General features: G+C 35.7%; 1 protein-coding gene across 3 annotated transcripts in view; it reads right to left on the reverse strand.

Annotated features, from left to right (window-relative positions):
- Mfn1 (mitofusin 1) overlaps window positions 1-21,589 on the reverse strand; it is a 37,626-nt gene extending 16,037 nt beyond the window's left edge. The window contains exons 1-9 of one of the 3 annotated variants that reach the window (XM_071615451.1): window positions 21,489-21,589; window positions 20,201-20,316; window positions 17,919-18,054; window positions 12,965-13,127; window positions 11,000-11,124; window positions 8,975-9,083; window positions 7,241-7,348; window positions 5,206-5,359; window positions 4,373-4,440 (exon numbers count right to left, since the gene is read on the reverse strand). In XM_071615451.1, the coding sequence (XP_071471552.1) occupies window positions 4,373-4,440; window positions 5,206-5,359; window positions 7,241-7,348; window positions 8,975-9,083; window positions 11,000-11,124; window positions 12,965-13,127; window positions 17,919-18,054; window positions 20,201-20,312 (975 nt within the window). In that variant the 5' untranslated portion in view covers window positions 20,313-20,316; window positions 21,489-21,589. Of the gene's footprint in view, window positions 1-4,372; window positions 4,441-5,205; window positions 5,360-7,240; window positions 7,349-8,974; window positions 9,084-10,999; window positions 11,125-12,964; window positions 13,128-17,918; window positions 18,055-20,200; window positions 20,320-21,178; window positions 21,382-21,488 lie in introns of those variants that run through there. The other 2 variants (XM_027942213.2, XM_071615450.1) reach the window with 2 other exon arrangements.

Raw genomic sequence — 21,589 nt, forward strand, 5'->3', positions numbered from 1 at the left:
AAAAATAAATGGTACTATATTTTCAATGTTAAAAAAGGTTTCCCCATCAGAATTACCTATTTGGATCATATTATACAATTCTAATCCATCTCTCTTATTTTTCTCATACTTATATAACCTATAAAGTTCTTAAATGAGTTTTGAATTAGAATACTAATTTAAAAAATTGGTTGATATGAGGGCTGGGGATATAGCTCAGTTGGAAGAGTGCCTGCTTTGCATGCACAGGGCCCTGGGTTTAATCCCCAATACCATTAAAAAAAAAAAATTAGTTGAGTAATATGGTGATTCAAAAAGCTACCAAAAAGGACTTCTACAGAGTAAAATGTCAACAATTTGAAAAATAATATTTAACAACCTAGGTAATATTTTAAGTTATTTACAGAAAAATATCTATAGCTACTTCAAAGACTATTATCACTAGATGACAGTGTGGTGCACACTGGTCTGAATGATGCCCTATACCTTATTTGTTTCACCTTCAAGCTAACTGCAGCTCATAAACCATCAATAGCTGTACAAATTAACTAGTGTTTTAAAAATAAAGTACATCAGAATGCATCACATTTAGTAATGGACACAATTATTTGTGAAATTTTTGCTTGAATTTTCAATATATGCAATATTACTGATCTAAATTTATTTTTACTGTGATTCATCAAGTTTATCAAACTATAATATTACAATTGAACTCATTTTTTTTACTTCATAGAAAGTCAAATTCTATAGTGACAACATTTGAAAACTATAGGGGTTTACGTAGAAAAGACATTCAGTCTGAACAATTTAAGAAATGCTAGCCTGAGCCACATCAGTACCTACAACAATACTTCACAGGAGACATGTTTATCTTCTATGACAATTTTTTTTTTTTTGGAGGGGAGAATGCCAGGGATTGAACTCAGAGGCACTCCACCACTGAGCCATAACCCCAGCCCTATTTTGTATTTTATTTAGAGACAGGGTCTCACTGAGTTGCTTAGTGCCTCACCATTGCTGAAGCTAGTTCTGAACTTGTGATCCTCCTTCCTCAGCCCCCCGAGGTGCTGGGATTACAGGTGTTTGCCACTGCACCCAGCAATGATTTTTTTAGAATTATGGTTATATCACAATTCCCTAAGATGGATACTTCTGTAAAAGTATTATATTTAGTTGTTTATATATTTAGCTAGTACAAATTGTTAATTACATCCTGAAGCTCATTATTGTCCCTCCTTTGTAAAAATAAATAGCTTTCAAGGTTTAAAAGGTATTCACTTGGCACTGAAGTATTATGTTTATTATTCTGAAATGAATATGTTACATGCTCATTAAATGTACTACTTGGCCAGGCCGGGTGGTGCATGCCTATAATCCCAACAGCTTGGGAGGCTGAGACAAGAGGAACACAAGTTCAAAGCCAGCTTCAGCAATGGCAAGGAGCTAATGAACCCACTGCCTCTAAATAAAAAATACAAAATAGGGCTGGGGATGTGGCTCAGTAGTGGAGTGCCCCTGAGCTCAACCCCAGTACCCACCCTCAAAAAAACAAAAAATAAAAAAATAAATGTACTACTTATAACTTAGACTCAGCCCTGTCTCTAAAACTATGTATGCATTTCATTCAAATAGAAAGCCTTTAATCTTTCTCCCCTCTCCAGTATTTTGAGGTATAAAAAACAGAACAATTCACTTCTTTAGGGATAGGGCACGTGAATAAAATTCATTTATAAAGACAACTCAGCCCATTCATTTCTTGATTGGTCTACCTTCACTTTTGCCCACGGCGAAGCTCATTTACACATCATTCATTTTCACTAATCTTCAAAATATTAGTGGTATGCATTTTAAGTATCCTATCCCATATATATCTAAAACAAAGGTTAAACATTCCAGAATGTTTCCTTCTATAAAACCACCAATAATTACCTAATAGTAAATGTCTGAATTGTAAACTACTTATTTTTTAATAACCAAAACACAACTTGAATTTTATTTTAAATAGCTGTCTCATAAATGTGCCAAACTAAGCTCCACAAAATTATAATAACATAAAAATAATTTTAAAAGAAAAAGGTTAAAATAAAATTTATGTTCCTCGATGAAGTAAATCTAGATATCAGCAATGAAGATCCAAATTCGTAGATAACAGCACAATGTTAGAGCTAGACTAGACAGAAATGAAAAGATCTTGAAAAGTTATTTGGTAAATATGTTATTTTTTGATTCAAAAACACAATAATGAATAAATATAAAAAAGAAAAACAATCTTTTTCTAATTAAAAAGTATCCTAAACTGCTATTCCCATTTATCTGCAGGATATTAAAAGGCAGACTAATATGCTAATGAATCTCCATGGGAAAATATACAGCTTATAGAGTTCCTAGATTTATTAGAAACTCTAATTTCCAGAAAGTTAAAAATACTATTATAAACCAATTTAAATTCCCTCATGTCAGAATATCCTATAGGCTCCTTTAAAAACTTAATGATTGAGATTCAAAATAGTAATCATGCCAATTAAGTTAATTTTCTGATGTCCTAATAACATAAAAGTTGATGATCATATACTATTATATGTATAGTTTGTTATTAATATGTAACTAAAACAACAAAAATAAACTGCTTTTTTCTTCTAATGAACTGTTTTTTTTCTTCTAAAAACAGGAGCACCTGCATAGCATGCTCAAGCCCCAGATTCAATCCCCAGCACTGCAAAATATATAAATACACACACACACAGAGAGAAAGAGAGAGAGAGAGAGAGAGAATAAGAAACTAGTTCCCAAATCTACCTGATTACTGCAATCACTTGGGGAACTTTGACTATACATAGATTCCTAGGCAAATTCCAGCCCAACTAGATCAAAATTTCTGGGAACCTCAGGTGCCTGCAGTTCTCCAAAGTAACTCATGTGATTTTAATAATCAGCTAGTTTGGGAACCAATGCTCTATAACACACATCTTTTATTCCTCTCCTTCCTGCCCCTTCAAGATATTCTGGGAAAGCAAAAGGTGTACCATGAACCAATATGAAAGATATGTAAATGGACAAAATAGTATGATTTGGTAGAAAAAAGAATTATAAACATTCACTATATATATATATATATATATATATATATATTTTTTTTTTTTTTTCCCTTGTCAATAAATACAGACAAGGAAACAGAACAATACATGCTTCTCAACACATTTTCCACATGGATGAAGTAAGTGGAAGGCATGAGGAAAGTATCAATTCTCTTGTGGAAAAAAAAAGAAAGAAAATAAACAAACAATATTCTACGAGTAACTGGGAATCCATGTATATCCTACGGCTTGGCTTGAGAGGACATCTACTGATATTGCAGGAACCTCTGAAAAAGTAGAGTTTTTACTAAGGTAGCATATAGTGAGTTTTCTTTCTTAAACACTTTGTCTTCATATGTCTAAAGGTCTTTCCTCCTCTTATCAATTTAAAGATAAGGAAAAAATAAGCAAATTTTTAAAATTTTAAAAATTCTGCCAAGCACATTCAATTTTCAAGTCTGTCCTACTAAGGCAATTACCACTTAGAAAGAGGAATAATTACAGATGCCAGATTTCTAATTCTAAAGTCTTTGTGTTCATTCATAAGTGAGAAGTTGATATGGAATCTATGCAGTACTATATTAAATAGGGCTATGGAAGGTTTTTAGAAGATTAATCTTAAGAACTTTTTAGTCAAATGTAGGATTTTTAATGTCTCTGAATACTCAAGTGCCTACACTATAAGAGATTAATTATCTTCTCTCCCCAATACTATACACACATCAGTCACTCACACACTTTGGTAGTTTCCCACCAGATTCCTAGTGTTGGAGCTGTATCTTAATTATTTTCTATTAACTCACTTGTTCAGAACATTTGATACAAAATGAGAATGAATAGGTTGCAATACACTTTAGAAATGTTGTAAAAGTTTATCAAATGACATTAAACATGTCCTATATATCTCCATGAATAGTATGGTATCAAAAAAAAAAAAAAAGAGAGAGAGGATGATTTTCACTTTGCTCTCTACTCCTTCCAACAGCAATTACATTTGTTTGCTCTTGCTTCAAATAACTGAACACCAAGAATTTCATACATTGCACAACACAAGCAATAATGAAAAAACTTTCTCACTTATAGATACATAAGGAAAAAGAATAAGGAAGAAATTATAATCTTTAATTCTCAATTCTTACAGATCATCCATTTTGCTGGGCTTCCTTTCTTCCAACTTTCCTTGTTTCACTTGCTGTGTCAGTAACTACACTAAATAACAGCAGAGGTTATTGAAAGATAGATAGTGAAAATGAAGTTATAATCACTCTCCAGTCAATTCAGGAGTTTTGCATTATTTGATACATTGACAAAATTCCTACCTCAAAAATTTGTTCAAAATTCTGAAATTCCTGTAATCTTGCCTGAAATCCTTCAGCAAGTGCCCCACCTGTAATATACAGGCAAAGACTTTTTTAAATCTAATATATCAGTCCCTTTTATCCATGAGAAATATGTCCCAAGACCCCTAGGGGATGTCTGAAACTGCAAGTAGTACTGAACCCCATATAAACTTTATCTACACATATATATACAAATTTGATGCCTTTTCCACCTTAATCAAGCATTTATCATGCACTGTGGCTGAAACTTTTGAAGCTGGAAGTACAAATTTCTTTTTCTTCTTCACAATTTCAGTTAGAAGAGTAATTCTTATGTAGATCTTAGCAACAACAACCTCAGCATACAATATTTTTTCTTTATTAAATCAACTTTTCACTTAAAATAAGCACTTTATAGCATCTCTCTGGTGTATGTCAATTGCGAGCATCAGTAACTATTTTTGCTCTTTAGGTCATTACTAAGTAAGGGTTGCTTGAACATAAGCTCTGTGATTACTAAGCAATCAACATGTTAACCAAGATGGCTGAGTAGTGTATGGAAACCTTGAACAAAAGGATGTTCCGTGTTGTCTGGAATGGACAGACTTCAAAATACTATTCAGTGCACAATTTAAAATTAACGATCTGTCTATTTCTAAAATTTTCCATTTAAAACTTTCAGACCATATCTGACCATAGAATACTGAAACCACAGTAATAAGAGGAGGACTACTGTATACAGCTAGATTTCCAGCATAATATTGTTTATATATATATATATATATATATATATATATATATATTTAAAAGGAAAACCTATTATTAATACATACCACCTTCTGGCATCCCCTGTATTTTGTGCTTTCTAGCACTAAGAACTTCCTTTGCTGAAACAAAGAAGATACGATTTTGTGCTTCTAAACGATCCACTACTTTGAGCTCCTCTACCAAGAAATGCAGGCATCTTTCCATGTGTTGTCTGCGTACCTACAAAGAATATTAAAGAATTCTAATAATTTAAATAAACATAACCAATGAACATAGATCTATACTATACTTCATTTACAATGATAGTATAGGAATAGTCCCATATACCTAAATAAATCCAGAATATTTTAATAAATAAAGTACAAACTTGACAAGAAATCTTTCTTTTAATGATCTTCCTTTTGAACATATATTTAAAATTCTAACAAAACATCAAATATTATACAAACATCAAATATTATACAACCATTATAAAACATACTGCCGACAAATGTTAATATTTAATGGCATGGAAATGTCAAATCTGTATTAAGGATATACATGATTTTATTACAAAAAATAATGAGTATATAGATGTATATTAATTAATAATAATTAATAATAGTGGCAAGCTGGGCCCAGTGATGCATGCCCAGTCCCACCAGCTAGGGAGGCTGAGGCAGGAGGATCTGGGTTCAAAGCCAGCCTCACCAAAATCCAGGTGTTAAGCAACTCATTGAGACCCTGTCAATGTGGCATATTGGTTGAGTGCCCCTGAGTTCAATTCCCAGTCCCTCCTCCAAAAAAATTAATAATAGCAGCAGAGAAGCAAAGCCCATAAAAATCAGTGGCATTTTAATTTATTCCTTGTTTTCCTTTTCTTCTCTTCTACTAGACACTGAACCCAGGGATATTTTACTTTTGAGCTATATCCCCTGATCATTTTTTCAAACTTAATTCTGAGAGGGTCTTGGTAAATTGCTGAGGCTGGCCCTGAACTTGTGAGCCTCCTGCCTCAAATGGTGCCACACCTAGCCCTTATTATTCTTTTATTTTCTAAATTTTCAACAATGAAGCTATTAATACCTTTGAAATCAGAAAATAAGTGCTACAAAAAATTGGCTAAAATTAAGCTGTTTTGTATGTGTGTGTAAATAAGAAAGACTGATATGGTTTAATGGAAATCATTAAATTATAACTTGGGAGGCTGAGGCAGGAGGATGATGAGTTCAAAGGCAGCCTCAGCAAAAGCAAGATGCTAAGCAACTCAGTGAGACCCTGTCTCTAAATAAAATACAATAGGGCTGGAAATGTGGCTCAGATGTTAAGTGCTCCTGAGTTCAATCGCAGTTACCACCCCCCCCCATTATAGTCCCAATTAGAAGAAAAATAATCAGTTATAGCTTTTTGCTTTTTATGAGCTATGGAAAATGCAATCAGAGTGTATAAAATGAGGCTCTCTTAATTTTGAAATCAGAACATAAACAGTTTATTTTCTCTTATTATTAACAAAATAATTACAGGATACAATACCATATATCAATGAGAATAAACATAATACAGATGCCTAGGACAAACACAATGTTGAACAAAAGAAAACAGACACAAAGGTAGATACTATACAATTCTATCACATAAAGTTGAACAACTAGAAAAATTAATCTATGTGTTAGAAGTCATTTTAGGCATTTAATTCTTGGGAGAGAAGACAGAGGACAGGAGAGACTATGAGGGGGGATTCTGGGTATTAGGAATCTTGTGGTTTTTTTATTTGGACTCTCACACAGGAGTTTTAAACTTATGAAATTCAAAGAGCTGGATACTTAAATGATTTATCTATGTATTTTTCTGTTACTTTATACTTCAATAAAAAGTTAAAAAGAAAAAAAGTTTCTCAAGTACTGAAATGATTAGATAGTACTTTATAACAATTTTTCTTCAAAATAGTTTAATATTTTGGTGTCTATCACTAATCAACTTTACGTATTCTGTAATCATATTCTTTTCACAAGAGAATACTTCTTATAATGTTCTATGACATACTTTTCTCATACAAGTATGTATTGAAAGTATTCTCAGACATGACTGTATTTAAAAATTTACAGGAAAAAAATAACTTACATCTTCCATATATTCTGGCTCTGATGCAGAAGCATCCCAACGATTATTCAGTATGAAAATATTAGGCTTGGAAAGTCGTTCATTCACTTTGTGAAAAAAATGTTTCTCCTGTAAAACATTAAAAACAAACAGTAGGGCTGGAGTTATAGGTCAGTGGTAGTGTGCTTGTGTAGTACATGTGAGGCACTGGGTTTGATCCTTAGCACCATATAAAAGTAAAATAAAAATAAAAGTATTGTGTCCATCTACAAATAAAAATATTTTTTAAAAAACAGTATATTCACTTTTAAATGATACTTTCTATTTATATTTGAAATTTTTACTTGAACCATTTATACAATAATGATCAACATCCACTGATAAAGGATCCCAAAACACCATATGCACATTAAATGTTTCAAAGATGAGAAAATTAACATGTAAGAAGGCAAAAGTGATAACTGCTATTGCTCTTGCCACGAGTCCTTTTGAATTTAACCAATATTTATCAGACTCTACTACATGCAAGATATAATTGGAACTGTTGGATACAACAATCCATGCTCTCAAAAGCTACCTAAAATCTATTTTTTTTTTTTTTTTGGTACTGGAGATTGAACTCAAGGGCACTCAAACACTGAGACACATCCCCAGCCCTATTTTGTATTTTTTATTTAGAGACAGGGTCTCACTGAGTTGCCTAGTGCCTTGCCTTGCTGAGGCTGGCTTTGAACTCATGATCCTCCTGTCTCAGCCTCCTGAGCTGCCCTAAAATCTTTTTTACGAGTTATTAATAATAATGTAAACTACTTACATGCATGGTGGCACACACCTACAATCCCAGCAACTTGGGAGGCTGAGGCAAAAGGATCACAAGTTCAAGTCCAGCCTCAAGAAGTTAGGGAGGCCCTAAGTCACTTAAAGAGACCTTGTCTCAAAATGAAAAATAAAAAAGGCTGGGGATGACTCAGTAGTTAAGCACTGCTGGGTTCAATTCCTAATACCAAAAAACAAAAACAAAAAACAAAAACAACCCAAAAAAAGACAGCATAAATGTAAGATATAGTAGTGTACCCGGTAACTCCAACTACTCAGGGAATTGAGGTAGGAGGATCACAAGTTCCAGGCTACCTTGGGCAACTTAATAAGTACCAGTCTCAACATAAAAACCCAAAAAATAAAGGGCTAGAGATGTAATTCAGTGCTTATCTAGCATTTGCAACACCCTACGTTCAGTCCTTCAGTCCCCAGTACTACCAAAAACAAAACAAAAAAACCCATAAACAAAGGACCAAGAATCTTCAATATTTAACTTCTTCTGTGTTTGTGGAAGAGATCTATAGACACAAGATAAGGTGACTAGGCTGGGAGTGTGGCTCATTGGGATAGCACTTGTACTTTCATAAACATCATGTGTAAAGCCCTACGTTTAATCCCCAAAATCCAGACAGATATCCTGGATAATCTAAATTTAACAGCAGTCTAAAGTGTATCCTGGTAAACTGGAACCTACAATATATACAGGTAAAGCTGAAAAAGGGTAACAAAACTGAAAATATGAAAAGCTTTGCCTGATAAATGGTAGAAAGTGGGAGTGGTTTGTGCTTTATGGTCCTATGGAAACACAAATGCTTTCATTCACCCAATTTTAGATTTCTTTCTAATACATGATTTGGATTTCACTCACTTTTTGGAATTAAAATGAATATCAATTAGTTGACTGACCCCAAACACAGTAATATGATTATATCCTACCGTGTTCATTAGTGTTGATTCCGAGTTTGCAACCAAAACAAAGACATCAGCATCTAGGCAAAACTTATCAATCCAGCTATCCAGTTCTGTTGTAACATCTGTGCCTGGACTAATAGGAATGAAATAAAGATTGAATTATATGAAATTTTTTTAAAAGAAAATTTGGGTTATACAATTTTGTTTAGACTTTCATGTATTATTTGAAGCCTAAAGGACCATGATTACTATGATTCCTAGGAAATTTTAATAGTAATTTTTGACAAAGCAAGTAATATGATCAATTTTTAAATCTTCTTAATCTTTATGTTCTAAAAGATTGAAAAATAAAATAAGTACTGAAAAACAAAACAAACTAGGCTAATAGATAATTAAAAAATGAGGCTCTGCGAGGTATATCTGGTTCAGCTCAGAGATTTAAGTGCTTTTAAAAGCACAAATAATAAAAAATAAAATACCCTCTGGTAGATATAAATTTAATATACCATCTATACTATAAAAATTACAGTGAAGGATTTGCCTGTTGTATATCTTGACTGGAGGGATTATGGATATAGTTCAGCTATGAAATAAAGCAAAATTGACTAATATTATATTTAAAATATTTTGATTTCACAAGAATCTTCTCTCTCCTTTGAGTTATCCCACTGATTATAATATGAAACACTTTTCCAATAAGGAAAACCCATCATCAAAAACAAATGGTTCATATAAAACACTAAAATTTTAACTGAATAAAGAACACACCAAAATTTTTAAAAACATTAAATACCTTTCTTAGCTAATGATAGTGATAACTGATAGGCATAATCATTTTATTAAGAATCAGTATAGTGGGATGATTTTTAAAACATCACAAGGACTGAGACATAGCTCAGTGGTAGAGCGCTTGCCACTTGCCTTCCATGCATAAGGCCCTGGTCTCAAATCCCATACCACAAAATAAATTAATTTAAAAAATAAAAACTGTTGGAGGGCTGGAGTTGTGGCTCAGAGGTAGAGCGTTCACCTAGCATGCATGAGGCACTGGGTTCAATCCTCAGCACCAGGTAAAATAAAATAAAGACATTGTGTCCACCTATAAGTAAAAACTAAATATTTAAAGGGCTGGAGATTTGGCTCAAGCGGTAGCGCGCTCGTCTGGCATGCATGTGGCCTGGGTTCGATCCTCAGCACCACATACAAACAAAGATGTTGTGTCTGCCAAGAACTAAAAAATAAATATTAAAATCCTCTCTCTCTCTTTCTCTTTCTAAAAAAAAAAAAAAAAACTGTCATAAATGTAAATTAATCAAAGAGCACTGAAAAAAAAATCCAAAAGCATTCTATTAGCTCTTGAAAAACAAAAAGTTGTATGAGTTTTCCAATAAAGTTATTTTGGGAAACTGAAGAACCAAGTCATAGGCCGGGTGTGGTGGCTCACACCTGTAATCCCAGTGGCTTGGGAGGCTGAGGCAGGAGAATCATAAATTCAAAGCAGGCCTTAGCAATTTAATGAGACCATCTTAAAATAAAAGAAAAAAGGGTTGGCAATGTGGCTCAGTGATTAAGTGGCCTTGGGTTCAATCCTTGGTACAAAGAAAAAAAAAAGAACCAAGTCTTGAGCTGAGGATGTAGCTCAGGGGTAGAATGCTTGCCTAGCATGCACAAGGCCATGGGTTCAATTCCCCAGTAAGGCACATGCATGATACAAAAAGAACCAAGTCACTATTGGCTAAGAAAAATATTTAAAGTTATTACCTCTATATATCTAGTTATTACTCTAGATATCGAGAGTTAGACAATTTGTAACTTCCAACCATTTATCCAAACTATAAAATTGTCTTAAGGAACCCTCCAAAATGAATATCTTTTAGAATTTCTTCTAACAAAATTAGACTATACAACTTGAAAACAGAAACCAACACTCTGAAATGAGACCAAGTAGCAACTGAACATTTGAAGTTTTGTGTAGCACATGCTATAAACAGCATTATTTTATTAAATAAACGTATACCCAGAGAAAAAACAGTTCATATGTAATTTTACCTGTCTACTAAAACCAAGTCATCTCTCAATAGGGCACATTTTGCCTTTGGCCAAAACACATGCACAAGACAGCCAGCTTTCAAGTCTTTGTCCATATGGAGGGCATGGGCCAGCTGATTAACTGTCTAAAGCAGGAGAGGAAACAAAAAAATTATACTTGTAATAAAAACTTTTTAAAGATTTAAATATTCTGATTTGGCACAATATCATTTTTGCAAAAGACAGAACTTCAAATAATTTGAAATAAAAACATCTGAACAATGTTAAGAAACCTCAGCTTTGAAATAATACAGTAGGGAAAAAATGGTTTCCTTCAAAGAGTTTACTCATACTATCTTACAAAATCATCATGGTTGGAAATATTCTAAGTGACCCAACAAATTGAACTCTAGCAATGGAATCCTATGCAACTCCTGAAAGTGACACTGGTTTTACAAATCATTATTTTGTAATCTTTGTTCTTTTGGCCTGTTTGCATTCTCTGACTCTTCTAAAACCAATATGTATTGATAAGTATCAAAAGAGAAACATGAGAAGAGATATTGTTATTAAAATAGTTTTAAAATTCCTATAGGAATAGTGGAAGCAATATAAAAAGTCAATAAATATTTTTTTTTCCCTCGGTACTGGAAATTAAACCCAGGGGAGCATTATCACTGAGCTAGGTTGCACAGGCTAATAAAATTATGATAGCAAAAGTACCTATCTAACAGAATTGTGATGAAGTTTAAGTTATTATAAGTGCTTAAGATAAGCTCTTATAATAACTTAAACTTAAGTTCTAAACTACACAAGAATCAAAGTTTATTTATATTGCAAAGCAAACTTCTACTTGAGGTTAACAAATTTAAATGTGGGAGTAGGGGAGAGGAGGAATAAAGCAATGAAGGAACAAAATTGGAAGTAGAAAACGAAGATCAGGAAAAAAGAGAAAATTTCTTTAAAATATCTCACAATATATTTGCCCTTGAGAATCTAAAGCTACAAATAAGTATGAATTATGGCTTGGTAAAAATCCTAATTACAAAATATTAGTGATTCCTGTACAGGTTAAAAGTTTGAAAAGTATTTTCATAAACATAATTTTTTCTCATAACAAAAGTGAAGGGTACAATCAGTCCAAGAAGGTAAACTAATATAGACCATTATCTAATACTAAGTCAAACAGCAAACCCATAGAACTAGACATATGACTTTACCTTCAGTTTAGCAAAACCTAAAATGGCAAGAATCTTCAATATTGAACTTCTTCTGTGTTTGTGGGAGAGATCTATAGACACAAGATAAGGTGACTAGGCTGGGAGTACTGCTCACTGGGATAGCACTTGTACTTTCATAAATATCATGTGTAAGGCCCTACGTTTAATCCCCAAAGGTGGGGAAGGGTATCTATAATGAGACACTGCCTTACCAATTCCTTTCAGCTCAGAGCTATCATCTTACAACCTAATTTCTATTTTATTCTTTTATTGGCTGAAGGAGTATGGTGACACTGAATTAGAAATTTGTGAAAGGCATTGTGTCCAACTACAACTAAATTAAAAAAAAAAAAAAAAGGAAGAAATTTGTGAAAGGGCTAGGGATTAGCTCAATGGTAGAACCTTTGCCTAGCATGTGCAACGTCAAGGAAGGAAGGGACTGAGGGAAGGAGAAACAAATCAATTTGTGAAACTAGGGAATTGTAATAGTCCTTATTTAATAAATCTATAACATTTATTTACAAATATGGTTAATAACTTCTCCTAAAGTAAGACACAGTTAAGGACAGGTTTTATTCTTTCAATAATTTCACTCTGAAAGTGAAAGACTTTTACAAGAACTAAAATATCAATGATGCCTTTAAAAGTTATAAATAAAAATATTAACAATACTTCCATCTTCTGCAATGTAGCCATCTTATAAAATTTTAAAACTTCAAGGACACTAATGCTGGTATACCATGTTGCTAAAGGTTAAATACTATACCTTCACACTCTTTTTTTCATCTGATCCTTCTGTCATAAGATAAGCTTTATCTCCATCAGTTCCTTCAACACTTAGGAAGCAATTGGTTGTATGGCCAATCCCACTAGGGAGAACTTTGTCCCATAACATTGCATTGATAACAGAGCTCTTCCCACTGCTTGTTCTAAATATACAAAATCATGAAAAACAAAACATTAACAATAAAAAAGTTAATTCTTTCACTAGGTTTCAAACCAACTTTTTCAAAATTCCAATTTCATTGGAAGTTCATCAGATTGTATTTTTTGTTAAAAAAATAAAAAAAAGTTAACCTCACTTAAATATTAAGAATGTATATTTAAAGTAGGAGCAGAGAACACCAGAAAACAAACCCCACCTTTTTCATATATCTATCCTTAATTTTTCTTTCTCAGTTCTTGTGGAAATTTCAAATCACAAGTCAAAATTCTGTAATGCTCCTCCCATTATAAAAATGGGGTCTAATGTCTCATCATCTTAAATCTGGGCTGATTTGTGACTGCTTCAACAAATAACACACGTCAGAAGTGACACTGGGTGACTTCCAAGGCAAGGCATAAAAGGCAATGAAGCTTCTGGACTGTTCACTGGATCACATGCACTTGGAACGTTGCCATGTAAGAAGTCCAATTACTCTGAATCTGCTGCACTACGAGAAAGTCAAGCTAAACAGAAAGGTCCAGCTAAATGCTCTAATTGAAAGCCCTATTCTTCTACTCTTCTCAGGCAAGTACCAGGCATGTGAGTAAAAAGATTTCAGATGATTCTAAAACTCAGTTGTTAAACCTCCTCCAAATCTTCATGAGGCTCCAAATACCATGGAACAAGGAAAGACAAGACATCCCTGCTGTGCCCTGTCTGAATTCTTGACTCAGAATCAGTGAACATAATAAAATGGTTATATTTAATTTGCTAAGTTTGGGATAATCTGTTATGCATTTATACTTCTGAAGACACTGAAACCCTAAGAACACCTCATACCACTTTAAGAGCTTGCTTTCCAATCAGCTCAAAACCCAGAAATTATTCAGAGCCTTTTGCTTCACTGCAAAAACAGCATCTTTATGGTACATGCTTCACCTCTTTCTCTCAGTCTGAGTCATACTCTACTTGTGTTATGGATATTGCTCCTCACTTCCTCCCTAAGGAACCACTTCATCTTAATTATCTCAACAGTGCTCCCATTGCCACTACACACATCTTACAATGACACAGATGACCTCTCTCAAAATTAATCCTTTTAATGACTGCATGAAGCTTTGCTGCAATGATCCTCAAGAACAGTCTGGGTCCCCCCATCCCCATCAGAATCATCAGGTAAGCCCACTAATGATGTAGATTCCTAAGATACACTGTAAACCTACAGAATCAGAGTCTGGTAGTGCTCCCTGAATGATTCTTATGTGCACTGAAACTGGAGACACTGTCACCTTGTCTTCCCAAACATTAAAGAAAAAACAATTGTTGGGGGTGGGGGTCCTTCCCAAAGGCACCATGCAATTCTATAGCAGACACCAATGTTGTGTCCTTTAATTCTTTTCTGACATTATCTGCCTAGAGATAGTGTCAGATCCTACAGGTCAAGAGCTTAGTCTCCCAAGTCCATCCCCCAATTTAGATACCAAATGAAAAGTTCTAGGTTATGGTCTGTGCTTCTGACCAAAAAAGGTTTAAGTTAGGGTTCCCTTAAACCCCCTTCCTGGGTCCAATAATTTGCTAGGACAGCTCCTGGAACTCAAGGAAACACTTTACTTCATTTATTAAAAGGATATTATAAAGGACAGATGAGGGCTGGGGATGTGGCTCAAGCGGTAGCGCGCTCGCCTGGTATGCGTGCGGCCCGGGTTCGATCCTCAGCACCACATACAAAGATGTTGTGTCCACCAAATACTAAAAAATAAATATTAAAAATTCTCTCTCTCTCTCCCTCTCTCTCCTCTTTCTCACTCTGTCTTTGAAAAAAAAATAAATAAAAAATAAAGGACAGATGAATAGTCAGATGAAGAACTAGACAGGGCAAAGTAGGAGGGAAAATATCCATTCCCTCTTGGGATGTTCAACCCTGCCAACACTTTCAGCAACCTGGAACCTCATGAATCTGGATTCCGAGTTTTTAGGGAGCTTAATCTCCAGCCCCCAGCCACCCACCTTCCTGGAAGTTGGTATGTTGAGGCTAAAAGTTCCAAACTTCTTATTACTTAGTCTTTCTGATGACTGATCCCATCCTTAAGGTAGGCAGGGGCTCCACCCTAAGCTACTATATTAGCATAAACTCAGGTTTATTCATAAGAGGCTCATTCAAAATAAGAAAAGCTATTCTTATAACTCAGCAAATTCCAAGGGTTTTAGGAACTCTGTGACAGGACCAGGGTTCAAAGACCAAATATATTTCTGGCTATATCCAGGCAACACACACTTGTCATCCCAACTACTCAGGAGGTTGAGGCAGGAGGATTGCAAGTTCGAGGCGCGCCTCAGCAAATTAGGGAAACCCTGTCTCAAATTTTTAAAAATGAAAAGGTCTAGGGATATAGCTTCGTAGTACAGTGCCCCTGGGTTCAATCCCTGGTACCAGGAGGTAAATAGAGCAAATATATTTGTTTACATTGTGTACCAATTCTAATTTTCCTTTTACCTGTCTAGAATCTCTGTTCCTGAAAGGTTTCTCATCCTCTCCCTAATTCGTTGTCTTTCCTTTTCAAGACACCACCCTTTTCATATTGAAAGCTAATACAGATGTTCCTCAACTTATGATGGGATTATACACGAATAAACCCATAGTAAATTGAAAATACCATGTTGCTGAAAATTCACTTAATGCATGTAACCTCTTCAACATTACAGTTTACCATCATATAGACTACAGTTGTTTTTATTTGTAATCATGGGGCTGACTTGGAGTTGTGGCTTGCTGCCACTATCCTGAGTCTGGAGAGTATTATTTCATACATCACTAGCCCAGGAAAAGATCAAAATTCAAAAGGTAATTGCAGCTGAGTACACACTGCTTTTGTACCACAGAGAAGTCAGAAAAAAAAAAAATCACTAATAGAACCATGGTAAATTAAGGACCAGCTGCTTGGACCTACCTATTTCTCCTTCTCAAGTAGTACAGCTTGAGTCACTGCCTCTTCAGGAGGCTTCTTCCCACTCCTACTCCACCCTAATCTGAGGTACAACCTCTTTTATGGAGCCATCTCCTATCAAACTCTTGTTGCCAAGTGTAAGAAGCAGAAAATGAAAACACAAAATAATGGAACTTTGTAAAAAGCTTTGAAGGACATAAGCAGGGTGCTTCAAGAAAGAATGACTGAGGGGCTGGGATTGTGGCTCAGCAATAGAGGGCTCGCCTAGCACAGGCAGGACCCGGGTTCAATCCTCAGCACCACATAAAAATAAAGGCACTGTGTTGCGTCCACCTACACCTAAAAAATAAATGTTTAAAAGAAAGAAAAAGAAAGAATGACTGAATGCCAGGTATAGTGGCATACATCTGTAATCTCAGCAACTTGAAATGCTGAGACAGGAAGATTCCAAGTTCCAGACCAGCCTCAGCAACTTAGCAAGGCCTTCTCTCAAAATAAAAAAAATAAATAAAAAGGGCTGGAGAGGCGGCTCAGTGATTAAGCATCCCTCATTTCAATCCCCACTATCAAAACAAAAAAAAAAAAGAAGAAGAAGAATTGTGTAGGAATTTCTTTGGCAGAGTAACAAGGGAAGGCTTCTGAAGTATTAATATTTAGGATAAAATCTGCAGAGTAATCTAGACAGAGGAAATTGCAAGTACAAAAGCCCTAAGATGGAAAGCAGAAGACCTATGAGGTTAGTTCAGTAAATAAATGCTCCTACTGGTACTGAGGTAGGATAGAATAAAAGAAATAGAAGAGAAACAGAAAGGAAGGGCAAGGAAATAAAATTTTAATTCAGAAGTTCTAAATATTTTTCCAGGCCTCTCATTCACCAAGCCAATCTCTCTCCCAGGCCTACCATTCCCAAATTTCTGGGAAATCTATAAATCTTAAATTTGTAAATCTTAACCATAAATTCACTTATGATAATTACCTTGTGCATTGTTAAACAGCCCACCAGATTAGCCAAAGAGACACAATATTTTGAAAAACTTATAATTTAGAGAAACTTTCCAACATTATCTATTGATCAGATAATGAACACCACATTGGCCTAAGGATTCTAAGAATGACCAAAACACCATAAGCCATCGAGCACCAGACTGTTATCATCCCTACATATCTTTCCATACCCACCACTAACAAAATTTCATATAAAAGAGCCAGGAACCCCAAAAGTGCATCTCTCATACTTCAGATGGCCCACATTCTCCCTTGAACATGTATCTGCATTCCTAAATAAATCTGTGTATGCCTCTGCCTGGTGTGTGCTGAAATTCTTTTTCATCATTCTGGACCTATCTAGTTCTAAGCTGAGTTCCTGCTTCTCTCCCAGAAACTCCTCAGGACCCTCCTCTGGAGACATCTCTTCTCCTGTGACAGGATAAAGCATGATGTTTGTGAAAAAAAGTATGGAGCTAGTTAGTCATTTGTCTTTGCACCTCTCATGCCTAACAGAATACATAATATACAGGGAGTTAACAATTAATTTTATTTTCTTTTTAAGGTGTTACAAATCAACCCAGGGCCCTGAGTGTGCTAGGTGAGTGCTCTACTACCCAGCCCATTAACTGATTATTAAATTAATCTGTAGGCTATGGCAGAGATAACTCTATCATTCCAGACAATTACACTGAGAAATTCCTTTACATTCTAATAGCTTTCATATCTAACACAGGTACAAACTGTTGGGATGTGTGGGGAGGGAGGGTGAATATAACTTGCTGAAACATCAGACAAAGTTGGGGATATGACCAAGAAGAGCTGATTTCTAGAAACCTACCTTAGAAGAAATAATAAAGGATTACCTGCCAAAAAATGCCACTTTCATGTGTCTCCGAGACAGCACCTCACCAATGACAGAAAGCTTATTTTTACACCCCTGTATTTCCACCAAATCATCTTCAGTGGCTATTCGATCAAGTTCTGGATTCCTGTATGTTGCTGCAAAATTGAAATGATATTAGAAATACCATTCAGTGGAACACCTAAAACTATGTTTTGGCTTTGTTCTATATTAAAATATTTGAAAAATAAAAATGCTCATAGTCTAATGAGTATTTGGTAAAAGATCCATGCTCTGTTGCAATGGGTCATAAGAATACTGCCCAAAAGAATTTCAGACATTAAAAATTGCAAGAATTTATTATTCATCTAGATTTCAAAAATACAAAGTATCTACCTGACATAAAAATCCAATTCCAAAGAAAAAAACAAAAATCTAATAACCACCTGTTACTGTTCCAACTAACTGAAAGCTGAGAACCTGGGCCTACACGCTAAGAAATAAAGTTTAAACAAAAACCCTTCAGAAATTAAGATATGGTTCAGTTTCCAGGCTAAAAAAGACCTTGCAACCTTATCACTTCTTGTTCTGCTTCCTACAGGGATGGAGCAACACAATTCACTCAACATGAAAAGACAGAGGAAAGAGAATTACAAGTTAAATCCCACTTCATAGCTTTAATGATACCTGCCCACTCTAGCTCAACCCTTCCTCTTCCTCTGCTCTTCCAAGCACCAGGAGCTAGAAAAGCCTGGGTTTAAAAGCAGAACAACCTTTTCTACTGTTTTATTTTAGGAGTAAGAGATAAACTGATATTTGCAATCTTATCACCTCTTTTTCCAAAGTAAAGACATTTGCCTGTCTAAATGATCCTAATTAGAGACAACAGTGCCACTTAAAACTTACCCAGTGCTTGTCTAATTAAACTTAAATTTTCCATCTCATTTTACCTTTCTATACATTAATAAAAATATGTGCAATTTGGTAAATAGCACTGGCTAAAGTATTACTACACTTTTTCATTTTACTTTTGTTGTTCCTGATCTTTTTTGCAACACTTTTTTCTGAGGTTCTAGAACCAGTAAAAATGAATTCAGATTCAAAACTTGCCCTTTTCACTAACTCAATTTATTAGACTCATCACAGATTACATTTAACCTCATTGTCACTTTCTATCAACATTTTTAGGAAAAAACCCCTAAAGTTACTGTGCAAAACAAAAAAAGAAGTCACTGTGAAAGCTCAAATTCCTTCCAAATTGGAAACATAAAGATACTATACCAGTAATTTTTTCCTCCTCATTCAACAATAGAACTTGAACTGTGTCAACTTGGTGCTAGTGACAAAGTGAGACAAAGATGAAGAGATTTGAGCTCAAAATCTGGTGAGGGAGGGTTAGGAGAACAAGGGGGGAAAAGTATGATTCTATCAACCTAACAAATGTTTCCCCATGTCACCAGAGTAGTTTATATAATAATTCCCCCCTTTCATTGTATACTTAATGGACACACAATCTTAAAAGCTAGAAGAATTTCAATAGTTATTTCTAAATTAGTATATCCTGGGAAGACATTCCTTACCATCTTTGCCTGAACAGTTACACGGAATTTTATGAAAATTAGCCAAGGGCAGTGGGGCACATCTACATTTATAATCCCAGCAACCTGGAAGACTGAGGCAGGAAGATTCCAAGTTTGAAGCCAGCCTTAACAAGTTAGCAAGACCCCATCTCAAAAATTAAAAGGGCTGGGACTATAACTCAGTAGTAAATTGTCCCTGAGTTCAAATTCCCAGTACCATGAAAGGAATGAGAAGAAAATAAAATTTTATGAAAACTCCTTTTACCCTTTCTGCACTGTAACTTTGCCTTATGTAAGAAGAAAATTTAGGGCCTGAGGTCTTGGTTTAATTAAGTTGGGGAAGAATGACTGTGGACTGCCTATTTTTCACTAGGCACTTAGGGCTGTGTAATCTTGGGCAAACTGCTTAATTTTGCTGTGCCTTGGTTTCCTTACCTTCAAAATGAGTATGACTATAACCACCTTAGTGGTGATATGAGGATTGAAGAAGTTATTAATATAATAAAGTGCCTAGAATAAATAGTACTTTACATATAAGCACTTATTCCTTAACTGTTAATACCATTTAATTTTCTGGAGAGCAGAAATGGGTTTTATTAATTACGGACTCTCTCAAAGTATACAGAACAATGTCCAAAATGAGTTTAATAGCTAGAGTTGAAATAATAAAGCACCTTTACATATTTTCAACAGTAATCATTTTAAGAACTTAAGAGGAACTAACCTTCAACAAAATGTGATCCTTCAGTAACAAACTCCAGTAACTGGGCAAATATTGCAGTAATTGCCTTCTTAGCCAGCACAAAGTGCTTCAGTGGAGAAGCCGATTCTGCCATTATGCTACTAAAGGAAGAAATAAAGTTATAAAAGCGGGTACTTAGCACTGGTACTGGCCTATGGGCCCAGCTACCTGGGTGGCAGAGGTAGATATATCAATTGCACCCAGGAGCCTGGGCAACACAAAGACCTTGTCTCTGGGACAAAAAAAAAAAAGCACTGATCAAAACTGTATAATAATGACATTCACATTCTGACATCATTCCTTAACTCCCAGATGAAATAAATTAAAACTGCCAAAATACTTTTAGGTAATTGTTTTTTGAGCAGAAAGCGTTTTAGTCAGAAATTACAGGTTACATTTGAGCCATATCTCACTAAAATAGATAAAACAGATGAACTCTATTGGCCAAAGTCTTGGTTGCAATTTCTACTTTATTTCCCTTTGGAGATGAAACTAACCGTGGCTAAATCGTGACTGCATGTGACTCAAGTATATCAGGGAACTGGGATAGTGAGAGGAAGCCAAGTTCCCAACAATAACTAAGTTATTAAGTTTCCCAACCAGGAGCTTTAGGTGAGAGGGAGGAAATAAAATCCCAAGATCACAATGCAGTGCTGACGTTCAGAAGTATTTGATCAGAACAAACAAGAAGACAAGTCTTAAAGGAGTCTCGCGCTCCCAGCCGAAGTACCAAAAAAACTTCAAGGAATGTACTTTTTTTTTTTTTTAATTTCCTCCCTGGAAGCTTCTTACGAAAAAACTCCAATCACTGCTCACTTTGTTCGTGGAGTGTGCGTGGAATGGACCACGGTGGCCCAAAGAAGCCGGATCCTTCCAGAGGGTCACGAAATGAGCGCACCACGGAGCTGAGTGGGAAACCAGGGCGGGGACGTCCACGGGCTCCGCGGCGCGAACACCTACCTTGGGGAAAGGCCTTCCATGTCTGACACCGCGGGCGCGGGTGCCCAGCTCGCAGGTTCGGGGCCAGACCCCGCACGCCCCGCGCGCCGGACGCGGCCCGGAACCCCTAGCTGCCCCGGGGCTCCGGCCTCGTGTGCCCCGCCGGACCCCAGTTCCCTCGCTCTTTCCCCGAAGGACCGGCGGCGGCGGCGGCCGAGCCCCGTCACAGAGAGCTCGGCCAACAATTAACTCTCCGCCCCTTGTCCCTGGCCTCTCGAAGGTCACCCCAAGCGTCGAGAACCAACCAGCGGTCAAGAGAGCGGGCACTCACATTCCAGCTCTTAAACTTGTCACCCGGCAACCGCAGCTCTGCCACAGACCCCTGGCTGCCTCATCCTTCCTACAGAGGCTGGACGCCGAGGGGAGGCGGGA

Source organism: Marmota flaviventris, chromosome 8 (assembly GCF_047511675.1).
Source record: "Marmota flaviventris isolate mMarFla1 chromosome 8, mMarFla1.hap1, whole genome shotgun sequence".
Classification (NCBI taxonomy): Eukaryota; Metazoa; Chordata; class Mammalia; order Rodentia; family Sciuridae; genus Marmota; species Marmota flaviventris.